The sequence below is a fragment of the Ursus americanus genome, chromosome 22 (assembly GCF_024610735.1).
Source record: "Ursus americanus isolate L20-20 chromosome 22, mUrsAme1.1.p, whole genome shotgun sequence".
Classification (NCBI taxonomy): domain Eukaryota; kingdom Metazoa; phylum Chordata; class Mammalia; order Carnivora; family Ursidae; genus Ursus; species Ursus americanus.
In genome coordinates, this window is record NC_142148.1 from 27,845,414 (window position 1) to 27,867,882 (window position 22,469).

General features: G+C 53.8%; 1 protein-coding gene across 5 annotated transcripts; it reads right to left on the reverse strand.

Moving 5' to 3' along the window:
• Window positions 1-1,283: 1,283 nt before the first annotated feature.
• Window positions 1,284-19,766, reverse strand: PDYN (prodynorphin). Of its 5 annotated transcripts, XM_045810219.2 has the most exons (5): window positions 18,840-19,765; window positions 15,775-15,897; window positions 14,475-14,531; window positions 4,741-4,888; window positions 1,284-3,388 (listed from the first exon to the last, which is right to left on the reverse strand). In XM_045810219.2, the coding sequence occupies exons 4-5, from the start codon at window positions 4,867-4,869 to the stop codon at window positions 2,741-2,743; spliced, it is 777 nt and encodes a 258-aa protein (XP_045666175.1). In that variant the 5' UTR covers window positions 4,870-4,888; window positions 14,475-14,531; window positions 15,775-15,897; window positions 18,840-19,765; the 3' UTR covers window positions 1,284-2,740. The 5 variants fall into 5 exon arrangements, with proteins under 5 accessions (XP_045666175.1, XP_045666182.1, XP_087709836.1 ...); XM_045810226.2 differs by lacking the exon at window positions 15,775-15,897; XM_087853710.1 differs by lacking the exon at window positions 18,840-19,765 and having other exon boundaries at window positions 15,775-16,486.
• Window positions 19,767-22,469: the final 2,703 nt, after the last annotated feature.

Below are 22,469 nucleotides of genomic sequence, written 5' to 3' on the forward strand. Positions count from 1 at the left end.
CTCTCTCTCTCTCTCTCTCACACACACACACACACACACACACACACACACACACGTTCTCGCTCTCTGTCTCTCAAATAAATAAATAAATCTCAAAACAGAGCCAACAAGTGAGGCTCGGTGAACTGCAGTGGCCTGCCCAGAGCCACCCAGGAAAGTGGGATTTGCACCCCGGTCTCCGTGAGCCCTAGGCAGGTTCTTTCCACCGCACATGGCCATGCCTCGTTGACCAAGAGAAATGGGTCCAGAAAAGGGAGTCTAGAGTAATAGCATTCTGGAATCCATGGCATATGGGGAAAATGTAAAAACCAAAAAAAGAAGTGTCTCTTATTAAAAAACAACAACCAAGATTTAGAAAGAAGTCACAAAATAGCAGTAAGAAAGTGATGTGTCTCATCAATGATGTTACGGTTTATCCTACTCAATACTTCTTTTAAAAAACTACTTACTTACATGGAAAAAAATGCAAAGTCAGATTTCTGTGGTCTCTTAAAGATCAAATCTGGCTACTCTGTGCCCATATTCCCCATGACATACACTCTCCAGTTTGCCCCAGTTCCCACCAGCTACTTTCACTCACCGGGGGGAGGGGCGTGAACATCTATAATTTGGTGGGCTGGCATTTATTCTTTCTCCTACTGGGAACCATGTTCCAATTGTCCTAAAAAGAATCCCCTCTTCCACTCCTAGTCCAACTACTTTGAGTTGTGTTGAATCGATCCCTGGCTGCCCATGTGGTTTAGTCCTGACCATCAGAGACTGACCTAGCTGGCCCTGTGTTTTCTATGAAGTCACTCAGAAAGCCGGTGGCCAAATGGGACCCGTGAGGTCTGGAGCCACTGAGACTCTTACATACCAGCCCTATGTAAAGACATCTCCTTGCTGCCATTTAATAAAGCATGTCACTGTAGTGAAAGACATTATGCCACCCACCCTCTAGAGAGTTCTTCACCTTTGTCTAGGAACATTTGTCCTTCTTGCCTTAGTAATCCACCATGGGAGATAGTCCCTGGGAGTCGGGGGGAGGGTCTTTCTTTTACAGAAGAAGAAACTAAGGGTCAGAGAGGTCAAATAACTCACCCAACATCACACAGATCTCAAATTTAGGGTGATAGCTTTCTCAAGTTTGTGCTCTTTCTGTTACCCTACACTTAGTGCTCTGGCATGAGTGTGTGTGTGTGTGTGTGTGTGTGTGTGTGTGTATTTTTCATTCCCCAGCACTCTTTTTGGCAAATGGTCTTTCCACGCTCTGGGGACTGAGGCGCACACATACACACCCCGAGTCATCACCATCTTTCTTTTATTTATTGCACTGGAGTAGGAAATAACACAGGCCTGTTAAGGAATAAGCAAATTCTGGGTTAATTGCATAAGTGGGATTTTTTTAAAAGCACATGACGTAACCCTACAACAATCCATACATGTCAGAACATCATGAGGGACCTGGGAGTTGCGCAGGAAGAGGAATGCTCAGCAGCATTGTAGGCAAATTAACTGAACTCAAGACCCTTTCCTCTCTTACCCAGCCCACCCTCCTGGACCCACAAACCAAACCATAGTGCCTAGGGGTGCGTGAGCAAGAGCAACAGAGAGAGAGAAGACTTTGATTGAAACCAAGGCATTGGGAAGTCTCTGCCTCCGATTCTGGGTTATTTGAATCAAGGGAATTCATTTGGCCTCAAGCACTTAATCACTTCATGCCTCTTTCTGGTTTTATTCTGAGAAATCAAGAGGAAAGAATCATCACAGGGGTCGAAGAAGGACTGTCTGTCTTTCTAGCTGTTGCTTCTGGATTCCCTTACCCAATGCCCAATGCATATGTTTGGCCAGATGGCTAAGACTCTTGGCGGCCAATTCAGCTGCTCAAGAACATGGTTGTGCTTAACCTCATCGACTTGACTCAGCTGCAGTTCATCCTGGGGTAGGAGTGGGATGCCGATCTGTTTAATTAGTTTAATGAGGGCTGAGGGAACTGGTCCACATTTTGAGTTTGCTGCACAGAGCAAATTGGTTTGTCTTGCTCCCTCTCTGATCATTTCAGTATTCAGAGGGAGAACTGCTCTTATCACCATTTTGGAAGGCGTTTTCACGCCCTTCGTCTCCTGATGAGTTGGGTGCTATCCAAGGTACCAACATGAACTAGAGTCCAGGAACTCGGGTCCTCTAGAGGTGTGTTTCTAAATGATGAGAACACAGAGAACACAACTGAACACATACCCCCTGGAGGACTGAACTCTCTAGTGCAGGGCTTTCTGCTCCAATAAAATTTACTGTTTGAGCGTTTTACCTAAAGCATGGTCTCCGAAGTGGTGAGCACAAGAAGGTCCTTTAAGGTTTGGGATAAAGTGTTAAGATTTCTATTTGTTTCTTTATCTTGTTTTACTATTTATCTAGAAGGACAAAGAACAAGTCAGTCTGGATTCTTGGAACTGGAGAATCACATTAATGGGGGGGATTAGGGGTTAATAGCGAAAGCTGCTGTTGGCAGCAGTTTCAATGTTCTAGAGTCGGAACCAAGCACTGAGCCTCCTGAAGAGGGGAACGTCCATCCTTCCTCCTCGCTGACCCCAGACAAACACTGCACCCCAGGCAGAAAAGGCGCAGGCCGGGTTTGTATGTTTTGCCGACAAGGCTGAACTGAGCATGGGGACAGGGGGTATAAGGTAGGATGAACGAGGGCACTCCAATCCGGAAGGGTGTCAGGGGGAGCTCCTGACTCAACTCCATGATGGGGAGGGGTTTACCCATCAAGAAGCTCTCCGGAGTAGGCATTGGGGTCTTCCTGAGACCGAGTTACCACCTTGAACTGGCGTCGGAGAAAACCTCCATAGCGTTTCTGGTTGTCCCATTTGAGCTTGGGACGGATGCGCCTCAGGAAGCCCCCATAGCGTTTGTACAGGTCCTCATGGCCCACCCCATCCCCAGCCCCAGCCCCAGCCCCCTCCCCAGCCACCTCGGAGCTTCTCTTGGGGTATTTGCGCAAGAAGCCCCCGTAGCGTTTGACCTGCTCTTTGCCGTCCTCCTCATTGGAATCCAATGCCCCGGCCTCCATGGCATCATCGTTCAGCTGTGTGTCCCCCAACAGTTCAGACTCCTCTCCCTCCCCCAACCTGCCAGAGAGACCCCTGAGCTTCTCCACCAGGCTCCTGCTCAGGGCATTCTCCTCTGCTGGGGTGCTGAGGAGAAATCTGGTTTTCTCGAGCTCCTTTGGGAAGGGCCCAGAGCGCTTGGCCAGCTCCCTATAGGGCTCCTCCAAAGCGGCCTTGGTCTCCAAGTCTTCTTTGCCGTTGAGCCCAAAGGTGAAGGGGGTGAAAAAAGACAGAAGGCCTTGGCATCTCTCCCACTCCTCAGCCGGCAGCAGAGCAGACTGGCATTCCAGGGAACAAATCTGTAAAACCCCAAAAAAGACCAGAGTGGTAACGTCACCCCCGTCAAACTGCCAAGCCCCATGCACTCCCCCGCCCCAGAGAGTCCCTTGTCCAATGGCAGAAAATCAAAAGTCGCTGCTGTGACCAAACCCCAGGCTTCCCACATTGATGCTCCCAGGGGTGCATGAAGATAGGGGACTGGGCGCCTGCGTGCAAGACGCGGAAAGTGACGTGGAGAGGTGGAACGGCTTTCCCGGGGAAACGTGGCCATGGAAGGCAATGCCAACCTCCCAGGTAAGATCTCCCCAGAGCGCTCTGTGCGCTCACTTGTCCTCCGCAGCTCCTGACTCCAGACGGAGTACTTGGTTCTCCCCTTCCGGGTGTGAAGGATGTTCGTGCCACGTTATAGAGAGACATGGAAGCCATGCAGGATGGTGGAGAGAACACATGTGAGGGGTCTGAGGGCTCATCAAACTCGGGGGACAAAAGTATCTCCTTCATAGGAGTGCTGGGGGAACTAGAACATGATCATGATGGTGGTCATGAGGAGGACAGTGACAACACTGGACAGCTCTGGAACTTGGACCTGGGCAGGCTCATGCCACAGCCCTCGTGCCTAATCACTGTGCGCCCCTGTGATCGTGTGCGGGGAGCAGCCCCCACGCCGCGTGCCTCTCGATGAAGAGCCCCTAGAACCACGTGTTCAGTACTTCGCGTTGTTATCTCATACAATCACGCCCATTTTGCAGATGTGGAAACTGAAGAGGGAGAGGTTCCAGGGTTTCGGAGGGAGAAAGCGGCAGAACCAAAGCCTGCACTCTGTCTGCCACACTCTTGGGACCTTCACTCTCACCTGTCTGCTGTCAAGGGAGAGACACGTGGGGGAGTTTGATTCAAAGCAAAGCCAACAAGGCCAGGCCAAGAGACGCTAAGACCCAGGAGAAGGGTCAAGGCTCGGATCCTGTCAACCAAATCCTGGCATTTAGTAGTGGTGGAAAGAGTTCCTTCCATGGGAGTGGCTAGACTGGGAGGCGCCCAGCAGCCTGGTGGGACGAGGCCCTGGAAAGTTACCATAAGGCTGCCCACCCCCAAAGCCAGCGCGGCCTCCTTGATGACCCTCCTTGTTGCCAGGTGTCAGGCTCCTTGGAAACCTGAGTGTCCATCCCAGACAGGAGTGAGCCAGTGGTGGTGAGGTCTGAGGTGGGGAGGGAGGTGGGAAACTGCAGCCCCGGCTGCCCAGGCTGAGCCCAGGGCAGGATGTGCTTGGCACAGGGAGGACGAGTCTACCGGACAGACACCCAGCTGCCCAAACTCCACGCACAGATGGCCCCTTCTGCATAGAAGCCCAGGGCCTGGGCCTCCTGAAGCCTACCAGAGGGTTGATGGGCTTGGGCCCATCCTGGGTCTTCACAGCACACAAGGAGCACTGGGATAGGCAGTCCGCCGTGGCTGCGGGGAGCACAAGGAGGCAGGCAGCCAGCATGAGCCCCTGCCACGCCATGCCGTCTCCGCTCTTCCTGCTGGGGAGGGAGAAAGAGAAGAGAATGAATCTGTGTCAGTGTCCTGAGCCATCTCACCAAGCCCTGCGGATGACACTGCCAGGCCAATATTCTCATTCCCATTTCACAGTCAGGAAAATAGAGGCCCCAGGAGACGCAGTGGGTGCCCAAGGCCAGGGGTCAAGGAAGGGAATTAATGTGCTGAGCACCTGCGACATGCCAGCAGCTTTCCCCCGTATTCACAGTCATCTGTACAACAGCCCCGGAGGCGGGCTATGCCATTTTCATCAGACAGATGGGGAAGTCAAGGCTCAAAGAGAGAGAGTGATTGCGAGCACAGCTAGGCAGTGGACAAGCCAGGACTGGGTCTGTCAGCTGTCAAAACCCACTTTGCCCATCTCCCCAAGGCCGAAGACACTTGGTATCTGGTCTCTCGGATTCTCTGAGACCTCATCACCTGCCTTTGGCCCCCACTCCTCAGCTTGTCTGCAGGCCAGTCCTTCCCACCTTGTAAGTTCTCTGGAATTTGCCTTTCTCACCCCAGCATTCTACTTTCCATGGCCATCATTCCACCTTCTCCGAGCTGGCCTCCCTGCCTCCAGTTCCTTCTTGGATCCCTCCCGCCTCTCCTAAAATGCCCTGCTCAGCATGGCAATTCTGCGGTCGGATCTGTTAGGCTGGGTCAGGCCTGGCCCTTTTTCTAAATGACAGCAACACCCTCCGTCTCATCCCTACACCCTAACACTTGGTCCCAACCATATCCAGCTACTTGCAATTCCCTTAATAAATGTAACAGGCCCTGTCCCATCTCTGGGCCTTTGCATATGCTGTACCCTCTGCTGGAAAACCCTTCCTCTCCTCTTCTGTTACCTGCTAATTTAGGCCCTACATTAGATACCACTTCCTCCAGGCAGCTTTCCCTGATCTCCGAGGCTGGATAGGACGCTCCTCCTTTGTTTTTACCCTGAAATTTGTGCCTCCTCCATCAAAATACCCACTATTTGGTAATGAGCTGAGTCTTCAGGCTTTAGCTCCATGAAGGCAGGAGCTGTGTCTTGTTTCGTCTCTCTCTGTGCTCCTCAAAGCTGCCAAGCTTGCTCCTACCCCAGGATCTTTGCACTTTCCACCCTCCCCCTCCCCCCGCAGGACTCTCAACCCAGAGCTTCACATGGCTTGCTCCTTCTTATAATTAGATCAAGTCAATGTCAAATCACCAGGGAGGCTTCCGCTGCCCCCTGTATTTAACGACACTTCCTGGTCCCTCTCCCGTCACCCTGCTTTGTTGGCACTAGGACGCTCACCATCTCGTAGGATCCTATGGCTTCAGGGTCTGTTTGCTGTTGTTCTGGTGAGCATGGTCCCCCCCACTGGAGTGTTAGCTCCTCCAGGGCACAGACGCTACCTGTTATGGTCACGGCTGTGACCCTGACCCGCCCACAGCACATGCAGGCAGGAGTTCTTGCTTCACAAATAGTCTGTTACAAGCTCTTCCTCTCCTAATTCACTCCTTATAAACCAAATATCAAGACTCAATGCCACTCAAAAGGGAACACAGTACCGTTCTCCCAACTGGAAATGGGGAGTTCCCCTGAGACACCCCACTCCAGGCGGGAGGCTCCAGGCTCTTTCCAGCCTGGTCTTTGCAGCCGGACGCCTGTCACACGCTCCCTCCCGGACCCTGTCCTCCTTCCCTCCTCCAAGTCTCCCGTGCCTGCCTTTGCTGCAAACTCCCCTGTTTGGTCAGGGGATTTAGAGGATACCTCCCCATGGCCCCAGAGCCCCACACTGTAGCCCAGAGGAGGGTCTCCCCCTCGGAGCACACAGTAGGTACCCCCCCCCCCGCCGCCCACCCCAGTATGCCTACTAAGATCCCAGCCAGCATTTACAGAGCCCTGCTGTGCTCCAGGCCTTGAACCGAGCCCCTAGGCCCATCATCCCATCTACTCCTCCCCAGTGAGGTGGACACTTCTGGCTCAGTGAATCGCCCAAGCCCTACAGCGAGCGGTGAGGCTGGGGCGCAAAGCTGTTCTGCTTGACTCCCGACACTTGTGCCCTTAATGACCACAATTTCCAGAGCAACTTTGATTCATTAACAGCTGAACCCTCCGTGAAACCCAGAGGACCCAATGCCTGGGGCCTTTGACTTGTACGTTGTTCTCAATCCGCCCACCAACTGTGGGAGGTGGCTATCACCATCCCCACTTTATAGATGAGAAAACTGGTGCTCAGAGAGGCTTGGCAGATCTCCTGAGGTCACACAGCGATTGAAGGAGGGAACCTGGGCCTCTCTTGAGGTGGGGCAAGCTCTGCTCCCTGAAGCAGGGAGGCTCAGAGAAGAAAACCCAGGAAAGTGGACGTGGGTGCATCCCCCCTCTCTTGTCCGCCCTGGACATTCTCTCATGCTCTACCAGCCTCTGAGTGGGGCTTTGAGGTCCAGGAGAGTTAGCTGTGCCTCTTACGTGCAGATACAAAGCAGGCGGCTCGTGTTTTCTCCTTTATCAGCGATGGTGATGGCGGGGCTGGCCCCTTAGGAGATGAGCAGTGATTTACCTGCAGGGGAAGACGAGCCCACGCCAAACAACTCCCGGCCGGAGGCTTCCCACGCAGCCCGGCTGCCAAGGTAGGAGACCTGATTTGAGATCCTTTTTGTCCCAGGCAAAAATAGCATCAGCAGCCTTTCCTTTCATCCACTAACTTTATATTTAATAATAATCCTAGCTGATCAGATGGTTGTTAAGTACTCGTGACATTCTGAGCGATTCTCATGAATGAACTCCTTTCCACTCATCGCGACTCTCTGGGGTGGGTACTATTGTCATGCCCACTTTACAGATGGGGAAACTGAGTTAAGACACCTGCCAAGATTCTAGAGAAAGCGGCAAAGCTGGGATTTGCATCCCAGGGATGTGGCTCGAGCTCGCCTTCTTAACCACAGGGTACCGGCCAGGCTCCCCCAGTCCACCCCCTACCCCCACCGCCAGCCTCCAGCTTCTCCCTCCAGGGCCCCACTCAGCCTCCAATCTTGCCAGTCTGCCTGCACCCCTGCCCTGCCTCCCGGCTCACCACTGCCCTTGAGGGGAAGCCTGCCCCTTAGCCAGTTGCTCATGGGCTTTCCCACGAAGCGGAGGGGACGCTGACTAGTGCCCACTGCGTGCCAGGCCGTGCTGAGACCCACATGCGTCTTAACCCAGCTGCGTCCTAACAACCCCATCAAACTGGGACTAATATCCTTTCCATTCTATAGGTGGGGAAATGGAAGCACAGAGCTTATGTTAACTGTCTAAGGGATCCCAGCAAATGCACAGCACCCAGACTGGCTGTGAGCTCTGTCTGATGTGGGCCTGACCACACCACCTGCAATTCCAAAATGAATATCCCATGTGCCCCATCTTCCAAACTTCATCCAAGGGGCTCCCTCTGCCTACACCTTTCTCACCCCACCCATCCACTCCCAGTTCCCTCTGACCTGGCTAACTCTGATTTGTTCTTCAAAACTCAGCCTCAGTTGCTTCCTCCGGGAAGTCTCCCTGGATTAGGCCCCTCCTCTGAGCTCCCACAGTCACCTATGCTGGCTCTATCACATAACTGCCTCTTGTTTTCTGATTGCCCTGTCGGGGTGGCAGCGGGGTGGGGGTGTGGGGGGAAGACTTCATCTCTGCAAGTGAAAGTCACTAAGGTGTGTGGTGTGTGTGAGGATGACAAGGAGGCCAGGGTGGACAAGGGGGCATGAGGCAGGAGACTGGGGTAGAAAAGCAGAGACCTGAGCTGTGGCCAGGTAGTGTGGGCTCCTGTAGGCCAAGGTGAGGAGTCTGCATTTCGCTCTAATGCTATGGGAAGACTAAGGCCGTCTGAGGACTGATGAATGAACAGATGAGTGAATGGTGTGCCCAGCGCAGCACACGGGGCTCCAGTGCGAAAGAGAGCTCCACCCACGTTTGTTGAGTGAATCCACAGGCCACCCCTGGACATCTGGGAAGCCTAGTTTGAATTTTTCTGGATCACAGCTCCGTGCCCCCAGAGAAACCTCACGGGGTCTGCAATTGTCTAAAACCAACACTGCTAAAGGAAATTCAGCGACTGTTATGGAAACCAGGGAGCCAGGGGAGGGGAGGGAAGAGGAAGTAAGAGAAGAGGGCAGACAGGAAGGGGAAGGGAGCTGACAAAGGAATGAGGGGGGGGGGGGGTGGGGAAAGGCAGAAGAAGGAACCAGGGCACATGCTGAATATTAGGGGCTTATTCTGAGGCTTTGATTTTTTTCCCTGACTTGCTCAAGGCGTGCTCAGAGCTGTGGTTCCTCGACCCTGGGAAAGGTCGAGTCCCTGTCTTCCAGCAAAGCCCCTCTCACCCCCCCCCCCCCGCACACACACCCCCACGCCCCACTGTCATAGCCCTGGCTTCCTGGGTCTCAGTGGGTTTCTCAGGAAGAACTGGGGAGGGATGTTCATGGCATGGGGAGCGAGCAGAGGGCTGCCCAGAGAGGGTCAGGGTGGTGATGCGGGTCAGGCAGGGTCAAGTAGGGCTGAGGCCTCTGGCTTCCTCCTCCCCAGCCCGCCGCTCTCTCCCTGCACAAGACAAACATCCAGAGGCTACAGACCGGCTGCCTGCAGGACAAACTCAGCAAACAGGCACTAGGTGTTTTGACTTGCACAGGGATTTTTTTTTTATTCTGTTGCCACCATTTTTTTAAATTGGGACATTTTTACATTGCAAAATCTTAATTTCCAACTTATCTTTAAAAATCAGAAGTTCTGGAGATGTTGGGCCCGTCTTGCAATGTGGCCACAGTCGCCCAAGGGATGCGCACAGCCTGGTCAGCACTGTCCCCACCCAGTGGTTTCCCTCATGTCTGCTGCTGAGCATCTGATGGACAGTTGACTCTGCGGCCCCTGCATTGCCTCCTCCAACAACTTGGAGAAGCAGCATGGGTCAGAAAGGAGAGGGGCAACTCCAGTTCCTTCCTGACCCAGAAGCAGGATCACCAAATGCTTACTTACGCAGATTCAAATCCCGACCCACCCCTTAGCCCCAGTCTGGGAAAATGACTTAACTTTGTTGAGTCTCCGTTTCCTTGACCACATAGTGGGGCTAATAATTACACGTCAGGGGGTGGGTGTAGGAATTAAGTAAGAGATCATGCACAGAGCGCCTGGCTGAGTACCTGGCACATAGTAGGTGCTTTAAATAGAGGCGAATGAAGGCTCCGTTCAACTCTTAGGCTAAGGAGATGCGAAAAGAAGAAGGCACAAAGGAGTGATAACAAAGGCCTGAAACACAGTTGAAACTCCAAAGAACAAGTTGTTGAATGAATGAACAGCCACATTTGGAGGGCCTACCGTGTGCCAGGTGGGGCTGTGTGCTCCATATGCTTGGTCACATCAGTCCAATACAGCCACCACAGCTCAAGAGCCTGCTAGATGCCAGCCTACTCAGTGCATTCCCACTTTACACACACGATTCTAATCCTCACCACAACCTGGGGGCGAGTGTCTTTATACCCTCTGCACAGAGAAGACTGAGGCTGGGGGAGGAGAAGCTTGGCCAAGTTCGCTTGGCTTGTAAATGGGAGTTGGGCTTCTGACCAGATCTCCCTGGGTTAAAAGTGACTCTAATAAAGACACATCAGCCCTGAGAGTTTTCCCAAGGAATTCTATTTCCTCCCTATTCTAGGATAAACAAATTACTGGGCCATGCCAGATGGGTCCTTTCACCTTTGCTCAGGGGATTTGCTTGAAGCCGTACATCAGAGATGGCCCTGCCTGCTTGTCAACTCCAATCCAGAAAGAGCTGAGAAGAACCGGCACTTGGATGCTCATGGGGTGAGAGGTGGAAACAAGCCCACTTGGGGGGCGGAGGGCCAGCGTCAGTGCGCAGACCCCAGTGGCGAGCGAGCACGGCCCCTGGGGAAGGAGGGGCCCCATCCACAGACTGGGTGGGCCAGGGGGCCTCCCCACAGCCCTCCCAAAGAAAATCCCTCTTTACTCACAGGTCTCTGAAGGATTTCTCAGCCACTAGCTCGTGGGCTTTGTGACAGCACAGGGAGGGAAGCAGGGGCTGGTGGGGAGGAGGGGTGATTCTCCCCCACCAGGCAAGGAAATTTTGGACCCTCCAGCCTCCATGATCACGTGATCCAATTCCTTTGACTCCATCTCGTTCTCTCTATGAACACACCCTATTGTTTCCGTTTCTCTGGAGAACCCCGAGAACGTGTCCAACCCCCAGCCCATCTGCTCAGAGTGTTGAGACAGGGACTGGAAGCCCAGACATCCCAAAATAGAGACGAGCTGGTCTTTCACAGCCCAAGGGTGCCGACCCCCTGCTTTCATTAATCTTATCACCATTTTTCTAATTCTGATCATTTTCATCGTTTTGAAGCTGACTTCTTTGGGAAAAAACAGAGGGGAATCGCGCCCCTCCCCAAGCCTCGGCTTCTCACTTCTCGTCTGAAAGGGGCTGCGTCACCCCCTGCCCTGTGCCAGGGCTGCCCCAGCGACAGGGCCGGCACGCAGCAGTCCCCTCTCCTACCCAGGCCCCAGCGTTCCTTGAGAGGGAAGGGACTGCCTGCCCGCCCTCTCCTCTCCTCTCGGTGATATTTCTATATTGTAGTCAGAGGGCTCAGAGGAGCAGCAAGCATTAAAAAGCCAGCATGGAATAATAATGGCTTGATTTAACATCGCAATTATCTCTCCCAGCACTTTATCGCATATGATTATCCCTATTTGATAGAAGAGGAAATGGGAAAAGGTAGGAATGAAGTCACTTGTTTAAGGTCACATCATGAGTCAGGAGGGAAGTGGAGACAGAGCCGGGGCCTCCCACACCCAGGCGGTGACTCGCACTGAGGAGATGGCGTTTCAATGACCCTCCAACAACCCACTTCAGGGCGGCCGAGGGGCGCTACGCTGTTGCTCCAGGCCAGGCCCATGGCCTCCCGTGGCCTCCCGTGGCAGGTGCCACTGTTATAGGCTCAGGTAGGAAGGGTGAGGACCAAGGGACCGAGCGCCCCAGGGTCCCCAGGGCTTGCACAGCCGAGCTGGGGTTCTCTGAGTCCGTAGTGTCGCTGCTTAAGGCGTAGCTACGGGGCCAAACTCGCTTTCACCTCCCTTATTGCATGTTCGCCCCCAGCGGACTCCAGGAAGCTGGCACGATGAGCCCCATTTCCCAGATGGGGAAAGAGAGTCCCAGAGAGGCAAGGTCACCAGGTCGAGGCCGACAGGCAAGGACATAGCAGAAGCAGCTTGAAAGTCAGTCTGCAGCTCCAGCCACAAAGCATCCCTGAGGTGTGGGGTCACGTGAAATGTCCAGCGGACCCTCCCACGGAACCCTCACCTTCCTGAAGACTAGACCGTTTCTGGAGTTCTACGCCACCCGAGAACATGTAAAGTTCACCCTTGTGGGTCTCCAGTGGCTGGCAAAGGGCGACCCGGAAAAGTGGAGGGCAGTGTTCCTGTGAGGCCTTTAGGGTCATTAACAAAGAATGATTATCCCCTGGGGAGAAAGGGGGACCCGGGTCTCGGATCTCAGATGAAAAGTGAACCCACCGTGTAGTCCGGCAAGAATCAAAGCACAGAACGTGGGATGGGGGCCCACGCCGAGGGCCAACCCTCGCTCCTGGGCCATTTGCTGTTCAAGGACCAGAGTGAAACAGGGCCCTGTACTCTGTGGTCATGGGACGGGGGGTTATTAATTTTGTTTTTAAAAGAATGATTTTTAAAAGCAGGAGTCACATGAAACCCCCGTCCTTTGTTACTTGATACAATTAAAGGATGGGGAGAAAGGCAAAGGAGGATGGGCAGAGAGAGATGGGGGTAGAGATGCAGCAAGAGAGACAGAGACAGACAGGGAGACAGAGACAGAGAGAGGCGCACGCACCAAAAAGAGTGAGACTCTTGCGTACAAAGAGATAAAGACACCAGAGAAGCAGAGAGATGACGGAGAACAGAGCGGGAGAGGTGACGGGACGAGAGGCGGAAGTTACAGAAGGAGTAGAGCAGGGGTGGAGGGGGATGGGAAGGAGGAGGGGAGGAAACAGAACCAGACCGGGAAGGCAGGGCGGGAAGTGGACCTCCTGTGTCATCACAAACACCAATTCCTCCACCCGCCAGTGGACCAGCGAGCCGGCCACATAATAACTGCTCACTAGACTCTTCTCAGCTTAAACCGAACTGTCCAATAATAGGTCAAAGAGCCAAATGACGGTGGACAAATATGGTGAACGAGCCTGGAGCCTCCCACTTCGACCAGGGGGACAGCTCGATGGCCCCAGAGAGAAGCCTCCCAAGCCCATGGCTTGCCTCGTGGATCTGGGCCATTTACCCTCCTGCCAGGAGCATCAATCTGGATCTGGGGGGCAGGGATTAATGAGGCCCAACATCAAAGGACCCAGGACCCCTCTCCATCTCCAGGGCCCGATCCTGGGCTGAGTGTCTCCAGAAATATTTACTGCCCGCCACAATGGCCAGCCCTGTCTCAGTGAAATCGTTTTAGCCCTTTGTCAGACGCAGTGAGATTAACCAACATTTATGGGCTGAAATGAGCGAAAACGGTGAGAGAAATCAGCTAGCTGACTGCACTTTCTCAGACACGCGTTGAAATCAAACCACCAACTATTGATCCCGCTCAGAATGATGGAAGACATCTAATAAATACAACAATTGTGCAAGAATGGCCCGAGGAGGTGGGCAATGGGGGGCGGGGCTAGGGAGGATCGGAGGTAGGCAATGGGGGGGGCTAGGGAGGATCGGAGGTAGGCAATGGGGGGGGGCTAGGGAGGATCGGAGGTAGGCAATGGGGGGGCTAGGGAGGATCAGAGGTAGGCAATGGGGGGGCTAGGGAGGATCGGAGGTAGGCAATGGGGGGGGCTAGGGAGGATCGGTCTGGAAGAGACTTCATGATCCCGAGGCAACAGATGAAGAAATGGTCTTCTGTTGGTGCGGAGAGGATGGGATTGGGAGGGGAGGGGAGGGCCAGCCCTGCAAACTGAAATACTAGACGTATTTCCCGGACACAGGGCGCGGCTCGATGGTGTGGCGTGATGAAAGGTCTTACACCAGACTGAGGGGGAAGAGGTCCAACTCTGCCACCTTGGACAGTGAGAACTTGAGCAGTCACTCGAGCATTTATTGAGTACCTACTGAATGCCAGGCATATTACAGTATCCCATGGGAGTCTCACCATATCCTTCGGAGGTGAATACTATTATCCATACTGTGTGGGTAAGGAAATGAACACTCGCCTACTGTCCCCAAATCACACAGCAAACGAGTGGTGAGACCTGGGATTTGAACCCAGATCTGGGTATGGTGAGACACACATTGAGACAATATATGGACCATTCCTGGCTCCCAGGAGTTATCTCAAGACCCTAACCCCTTTCCATTTGCTTTATGGTGACCGCAAATTTCTCAAAGAGCCCCCAAGCCAGTCCCTTTGCCTGCTCTGCTAAAACAACCTGGGTTCCTCAGGAAGCAAGGCGACATCCCACTCCCAGCTGCCAGCAGAGACACAAGATTCGCCTGCCACCCATCACACCTCTACCTCTTCTGGGGCAAAGCAGTGGGCTTGAGATCCCGTCAGCAAACGCAAACCTCCCCCAGGCAGCGCAGCTCACCCTTGGGCTGCTGCAACAGCTCCCCCACGCAGATCTCAAAGCCTGGAGATAAATGGCCTGCAAAAATAGAACAAAAGGCAAGGTAAAGTGGGACTGAGGGGAGGAAGAAAGGGGAAAAGAGAGGGAGATGTGGCGGTGGGAGGGGGAGGCCGGGGGTTGACATTCTGAAACATTTGCCATGGATCTTGACTGGAACGCCTGTCAAATTAGAAAGACTTGTATATTTTACCAACCCTTGGAAGAAAGATGGTAATGAAGACTTTCAGTCTGTGGGAAGGGAATTGAAATCAGATCCAATAACCTGAAGAGCTTGTTTCCCCTGGGAAGGTTGGAGGCTTAATTAAGGAATGTTTGTAAAGCTTGAAGAGATTCTAGATAAAAGATACCCGGGAAAAAGTACGAGGTCACAGAATTTACTATTCAACCTTCGTGTCGTCACCAGGCTTTTTTCTTTTTCCCCTTCTTTTCTTTTCTCTGAAGCTCATCAGCTTTTTTGCTAGAGTCAAACTTTGGGATTCTATAATACTTTCTTTGAACGAGGATATCTTTACCAGTGAGCAAATGGCTTTCCCATCTGAGCTTCTTCTTCCCTGCCCAACTTGGCTATAATTTACACGAAAGCAACAAGTCCTTTCAAAGTAAAATTGACAAGAAAAAGCCTGCTAAGCCTGAGTCTCCTGGCACGCTGTCACTCTCTTTCCCTATTCCCTCCCAACAAAATAGCCCCAAACTTCATTTCTGTGTAAATTATGTCAAAGGAAACCACTCAAGCCAGCACCCTGTCAGCAATTAAACGCGATCCAAAAAAGAATGAAAAGGGTGAACTTGGTTGTACATTGATGTACATGATACCTGGTAAATGCCAGAGCCCCGAATCTCATTAACGTCCCCCAGACCTTGTTCTCTAAGTCCGGTGAGAATCACTGACCTTTAAAACCACCCTGAGTGGCTCAACTCACCTCTTCCACCCAGGGCATCCCGTCCTCACGTGGGAAACATGTGTGCCGACGGCTGGGGGAGAAGACCCTGGAGCTAACACCGAGGGGTGGTCCTCTTGGGGGAGAAGAACCCACCTGTTTAAGCCAGGGCTGCACTGAGGGGGGTTCCGAAGAACCGTCCGTCTCACACAGACGGATCTGGCGTTCGTAAACTAGCCTCATAACTGTAACTATATCTGTCAGATTATCAGACCCAGACCTGAAATCCCCCAGCCCGAGCTCCTACCACCCCCAGGTCCAGAGGACCAGAAAAAAACAAAATATAATCAAAAGAGAGATTCCCGTGCCCCTCCGGATATTACCTGTGTTCTTCTTTGTCCCTGGGCAGCTTCTGGCCGAGCAGGTCGGAGGGTGGTGGCAGGTGGCTGGGTCAGGACTCAGGGGTCTCCCTGACTCTGGCTCGGAAGGAGGTGCCAAAGAGGCAGCTGTGAGCACCACCAAAGCCCCTTAGAATGGCAGTTCTGGTGCCTCGCCCCCCCTTTTATGGACTAGAGCCTCCCCCTGTCGCTCAGCCCTTGCTGAGCACAGGCTGCTGGGAGCCAATGGGGAAGTAGCTCAGAGCAGTCAGAGGAGCAGACCCCCGGGCCCTTCAACCCGAACTCCCTGGGCCCCACACAATAGGCTTCTCTTCGTGACAGGGGATGTGGAGGAGGAAGGCAGCCGTGCAGGGAGGGGGCTGGATCCTGGGTGTAGTGCCGTTTGTCACTTGAAATCCGGCCACTTCAGTCTTTGATGTGTTTCCAGGAGAGTGTCACAGGAAAAAAAGAGAGAGAGAGAGAGAGAGGTAGGGAAGGACAGAGACAGAAAGAGTTGGAGAAAGAGAGACCCAGAAAGAAAGAGACAGGCAGACAGAGAGATACAGAGACAGATGGAGACACAGAGAGAGATAGAGTCAGACAGATCTGGAGACAGACAGGGAGTCAGACAGATATGGAGACAGATGGGGGCACAGAGAGAGAAGCAGCAAAACAGAAGATTCAGAGAATCGGAAAGAGAAAGAGACCCTGTCAGAGAGATAGGGCGTGATACAGACGAGAAAGAGTTGGAAAAACGGAGAGACGCGGAGTGCCAGAGATGGGGCCACCCAGAGAGACTGGGGGAGAACGGAGGGAGAGTCAGAGGGAGAGAGAGAAGGAAACCAAGAAAGAGGACAGGCTCTGAACCTACAGGGATCTAGAGACAGCAGAAGAGGCAGAGGGAAGCGACAAGAAGGGGAGGGCGGCCGGGGCCAGAGCCGTGCGCCTCGCCGGGTGCCGTGTGCCGTGTGCCGTGCGGGCTCCGTGTGCGGCTGCTCATGCGTGTGCTGGAATGTTTCTGTGTGCACACTTGCCTGCACCCACTGTCGACTCTGGTACATGCCTGGGCTGGTGCCAGGCTCAACCAGCCCTGGCAGGAGCTCAGCCCTTCCCCGGCAGCCAGGAGCTGAGTTTACTTTCCTCTGGTGGCAACGCAAATGCATATCATGAAACCCCCTCAAATACGGGCTCCGATGCGCCTTTGCCTGCGCTCCGGGTGGGGGCATCCCTCCCTCCTGCGAGCCCTCGGCCCGTGCCAGCGGCAGCTTGAAGGCTGCACTCTCATGGCTACGAATACCTTCCAGAACATGGGTGGGGGGTGGTCTCTGAGTTTGGAAGAGAACATGCTTCTCCTCTCAGTCAACAGCAGACACGCGGTTTGCGGGGGGAGGCACGACTGTTTCGTAAGCTGGCAGGGGCTGCCCATTCCCTGGGCACCACGCTGTGCCAGGCGCTCGGCCAAAGCTGTCAGGTTGAATCCTCACCACCTGGCCAGGTAGTGACTATTATCCCCATCTTGCAGGTGAGGGAAAAGAGGTTTCAGAGCTGAGAAACATCCCCAAAGACAAACAGCAAGTTAAGTCGTCAAGCTAGCTAGGAACAGACACAGGCTTGTCTGACCCCAGAGTCCCCCACTCACTCCCTCAGCCCTCCTGGGTGCAAAGCCCCCAGTCAGGGCTGCCCTTTCTGGGACTGTCTCCCGCCCCACCCCCCACGGTCCAAGGTAGGACAGGGCTGCAGCTCAGAATATTGGAGATATGGGTTTGCTTCCCAGCTCTGCCAGCTCACCGGTGGAGAGACCTTAGACAAGTTTCCAACTTCGGCTTTAGTTTGCTCATCTATAAAATGGGGATAACAGTCTCTAGCTCATCAGGCTCTTGGGGGGGTGAAACAGAGGGTGTGGGCAGCATTGCTTAACGCAGCCAACACTTAATGAGTGCTCCATCACCATCTGTCCTTGTGATTAATCCCATCATTCCCACTCTGACGCACCAGCCTTCTCCGTTTTCCGGGCGCTGTCCTCTCCCTGCACCTGATTCATCACAATGAGGAAGATGGAAGGAGCCTACTATGTTCCACACACTTCCGCATGTTGCGCTCTGTCGTCACAACCAGCAGACGTGCGGCATGGACGCCCCAGCCCACAGAGAGGGAGGAGGAGTTGAGCCCAGTGCCTTGGGCCCCAGAGCTCAGCTCCTGCACACTCCTCTCCAGCCTGGAGATGACGTCTACCTCCTCCCTTTCAGAGAGGACTCTTCAGGATCCGAATTTGCCTTTCTGCTCCTCCCTGTTCGTGTTCTCAGGCAGCACGCGGGGTCTGAGAGGCAGGTGCGAGGACTTCAGATACCAGTGTGGAAGCCCCTGTCCCCGGTGTCCGATGGCCACTGTCCAGCCTCAGTGAGGGCTTGGCCACACGTCGGGCTGGCTTTCCGCTAGGGGACTCAGAGGACTTGGGTGGAGTCGGCTCACTGCCACCCCGGGAATCTGGGAGCCTGGGGCTGCAGCTGCTTCTTCCTCCCCAAGGCCAACTCCAACCCCGGTATCCCTCCAGCCTCCTGATTCTTTCCCTCCTGCTCAGCCTCCCCACCTCTACCTCCATAAGCTCTTGGTAATAACCTGGGAATAGACAAAGGCTCTAAGAGATGGGGCACAACAGCTCCCATTCCTGGGAGTCAGCAGGCGCCCGAATAGAGGAGTAGGGCCTCTCTCGGCCATTGTTGGTCATAAAGAGGAGTAAGGACAGACAGGGCAGAGACGCTGCAGATAATCCCGCTTTATGCCATCGGGGTTTGGCATCCCTCACCCCTGGGGCCTATCGGGAGCAGCAAGAACAAGTGGTTTACTCATCTGCTTTTCCTTTCCTTCCACGGCGTCCTTTACGCGCATGCGCAGGACAAGGCCGGGAACAGCTTTCTCCCACAGTCCTAGAGCAGCTGTGGTAAAGCTCACCCCTCCCCCCGGCTCAGCGATGCTCGGGGTCACGTCCCGACCCCGTGGGCAGCAGCACGTGGGATGGGGAACCACAGCATCTCAGGCTCGCTTGGGCTCAAGCCCTGATAGTCCTTACTCACCGTGTGGCAACTGATGGGTCCCTCGCCTCTGCGGCCTCCTGACTCCTGAGTCAGCCGAAGATCGGAGGACAAAGCTAGCTCCACGCAGGCGTCGGGACTAATTCCAAAGCTCTGTCATGCTCCCTTCCCTGCATGACGAGGCTCTCATTCAGATCTCGAAGTGGGCCAAAAGCAAACACTGAAGAGAAGAAAATATTTGCAGCAACCAGCCCTTGAATCATTCTGTTCGGAAGGAACAAGGAAGAACTTGGCAGAGGACAGACAAGCAGAGCCAGCATTTCTCAAGGCCTCCCCCCATGCCAGGCCCGGTGGAGAACCGTTCACAGTTAGTACCACGCCTGATTTTCCCAATAACCCTGCAGTTGGCTGCAGGTCGTACCCCTTTACAGATTGGGAACAGAGGCTGGGAGAGGGTAAGCCGTTGGCACGGAGCCGTGCAGGGGGGCCATGGCAGAGCACAGCCTGAAACCAGGCCGCCGGGTCCCAGGTGTGTGCCCCAGGCACGGGTCCTACTGCTTCCCAGCGTCTCTCCGCCCGCACTGCTTCTGACTCATCTCGAAGCTCTGTGTATTTTCTCTCTTCACCTGTTGCACTGGGAACGAACGTAGGAGCAGCTGACCTGGATCACTCCGGAGCACTTGGGTGGAATTCAGTCCCTGTCTCCAGCTGGCTTCCGGTCCCCTGGCTGCTCTCTGGCTGCCGCGTGCTGCCCCTGCTGGAGCCCAGTCTGCTCCTGGCTGCCACAGGAACAGGGACAAGCAAGTCAGAAGCTGGGCTTGAAGAGTCCCCCTGCTCAATCTCTCCATCTCTGTCTCCCCCTCTCCCCCTCCTCCTCTTTCCTACTTTCCTATCAAAATGCCACTGTGTGCCATTCTGTGCTTGGCCCTGGGAGAGAATATGCCACACCCAGCTTTGTCTCTTTGTGCTCATGGTCCGGGGGGTGGGGGGCGATGGAGGGGCAGGCAGTGCCCACCAGTGTGACAAGGACGAGGCTGGGAGGAGACCTGGAATTTGTAGGAACACAGAAGAGGGGCTCCCAACCCAGCCAGACGTAAGTTGGGGGGAGGTGGGGGGAGGGGAAGTTTTCCTGGAGGAAAGGAGAACTAAGTGAGAAATGATCACGAGTAGGAGTTGTCCAGGCAAAGGGGAGGAGAGGACATCCAGGCAGAGGGAACGGCTCAGGCAAAGGCCTAGAGGCAAGGAGAGTCGAGGAGGATGTCATCCACCAGAGGACTCGTGCTTGACTCCCGTCTTTCTCTCACCCCACATCCAATTCATCAGAGGTCTTCGTGGCCATGGCTCTGTCGCCCTGGGCTGGCCCCCACCACTTCTCCCCCGGCTCCTGCCTCCACCCCTTCCCCTACCTACTACTGGCTCCTCCGCAGACAGAAAGGTTCTTTTTAAAGTGTGCCTCCAGAGGTGCCTGGGTAGCTCAGCCCGTTAAGCGTCTGCCTTCAGCTCAGGTCATGATCTCAGGGTCCTGGGTTCGAGCCCCACATCGGGCTCCCTGCTCAACAGAGAGTCTGCTTCTCCCTCTCCCTCTGCCCCCATTTGTGTGTGCTCTCTCTCTCTAATAGACAAATAAAATCTTTTTTAAAAATGTAAAAATAATAAAAATAAAAAGGTACCTCCAATGGTGCTACACCCCTGTTTTAAACACCCCAGTGATTTTTATCGGCTTGAAAGAAGATCCGCGCTCCTCACTTGCAGGACCTGCTCTCAGCTGACCCGTCCCCGGTTCACTGCTTCCGTGCAGCAGCTGGAGCAGGCAAACTCGCAGAGGCAGACGGGAACAGAGATCACCAAGGGGCACGTTATTGCTTAAAGGGCACAGAGTTTATGTTTAGGGTGATGAAAACATTCTGGAAATAGACAGCAGTGGCGGGTGCACAACGTCATGAAGGAATTTAAGGCCGCTGAACTGGACACCATTAAATGGTTAAAAATGGAGGGGCAGGACAGGTGGAAGAAGGTGTCTGTTTTCCTAGGTGAGAAGAGTTCTCAGGGAACAATGGGGAGAAAGCAGTTGTTCTTCTAGCCAAGAGACACAGATCACTGCCAACAGCAGACTTGATGACCTGAAATTGGAGAGAATGTCCCACACCTGGAGCCTGCCCTTGACCTCCGCCAACAATCAAACAGGAGGTGAATGGTGGGAAATGGTTTTACCCAAATGAAAAGGAGAAAAACCTTCCATTTGCAATCACCCAAATCTTATCACAGCCGTTGTATCCAGTTTCCGTCGGGTGCTACACACGTCTCCTGAACCACCTCATTACCCCTCACCACCGTCTCTGGTGTAGAAACCATTAGGTCCACTGTACAGATGAGGGAGCTGAGCTCTGAGGAGTGCAGTCACTTGTCTAAGGCTGCACAGCCTGTAGGTAGTAGTAGAGCTGGGATATAAACCGCAGTCTGTCTGCCTGGAAAGCCGGGGCTCTGCGCTCAGCATGCTGTCTCTCAAAAGCCTCTGGTTCTTATTCCTCGGGAGCAGCCTGGGCACCGGGAGGAGGACAGATCTACCAAGGGATTCTGGATATGTGATCTGAAATGAGAGCCTTGGTGTGGGAGCTGGCCCTCATCATCCCGCAAGCTCCGTGAGGTCCATCACCCCTAATAATAGCTCTTAATGAGAAGTGAGTTTCTTTTTGCCAAAGGGGGAGATTAAATTGCTTTATTCTCAGTCTGTGAATCTCATAGTTTCACCTAAATCCTATTAAACCGGCAAGTTGCTACCTTTTCTGCATTCATTCCACACAACGCTCACGGAGTATCTGCCATAGCCCAGGTTCTCTGCTAACCACCCAGGGGTGCACCTGAGAAGACTCGGCCCCAGCCATCGGGCGATCACAGTGGGTGGGGATGATAGGAAGTAAACAGTTAATTTCAGTACCACGTGGAAAAGTCTGAGCCGGGGGTGACTGTGGGATCACAGAGGAGAGGTACCTAAGTCAGCCTAGCGGGTAAGGGCAGTCAACCGAGAGCTGAAGGCTGAGGCTGGGTTTTGAAGACTAAGTAGGAGTATGCCGTGCTGATGGGTCAAGGTTCAGTGCAGATGAAAGAAACTATCCCAAGCTTTCATCAACAAACAGAGATTTAATGTTGCAAGTTGGAGGTGGGGGGGCATCTGCTGGAGGACTAGACTGGTCATCTGGGGGCCCCCATAGAGCCCCAGCCCTGTGGCCCACATAGTCACAGCGGGAACAACCTGTCGAACCAGATGGATCCAAATTGTCGTTTTAGTGATGAGGGAAGTAGGGTCCGGAGAAGAGGTAGTGCTGTCAGAGCCATAAGCCGCCACATGGCCAGGCCTGGAACTTAGTTATTCCCGTTGTATCACACCTCTTCTGCCAGCTAGCCTCAGCCCCTCTCCTTCCTATCCTGGGGCTCATCCTGCCAGGGCTGGGGCTCGGCTTGCACTGGGGGTGGTGGCTGGTGCAGGCCAAGGACAGCCATCTGACGTGGTGGGAAAAGTTCAGGCCCTGGAGTCAGACAGACTTGAATTCTCTTCCTGGTCCCAGTCCTCCTAGCTGTGTGACCTTGGGAAAGTTACTTTACCTCTCTGAGCTCCAGTCGCCTCCTCTATGAAATAGACATAGCGGTAGCACAGAGTAGCGATGAAAACACAGC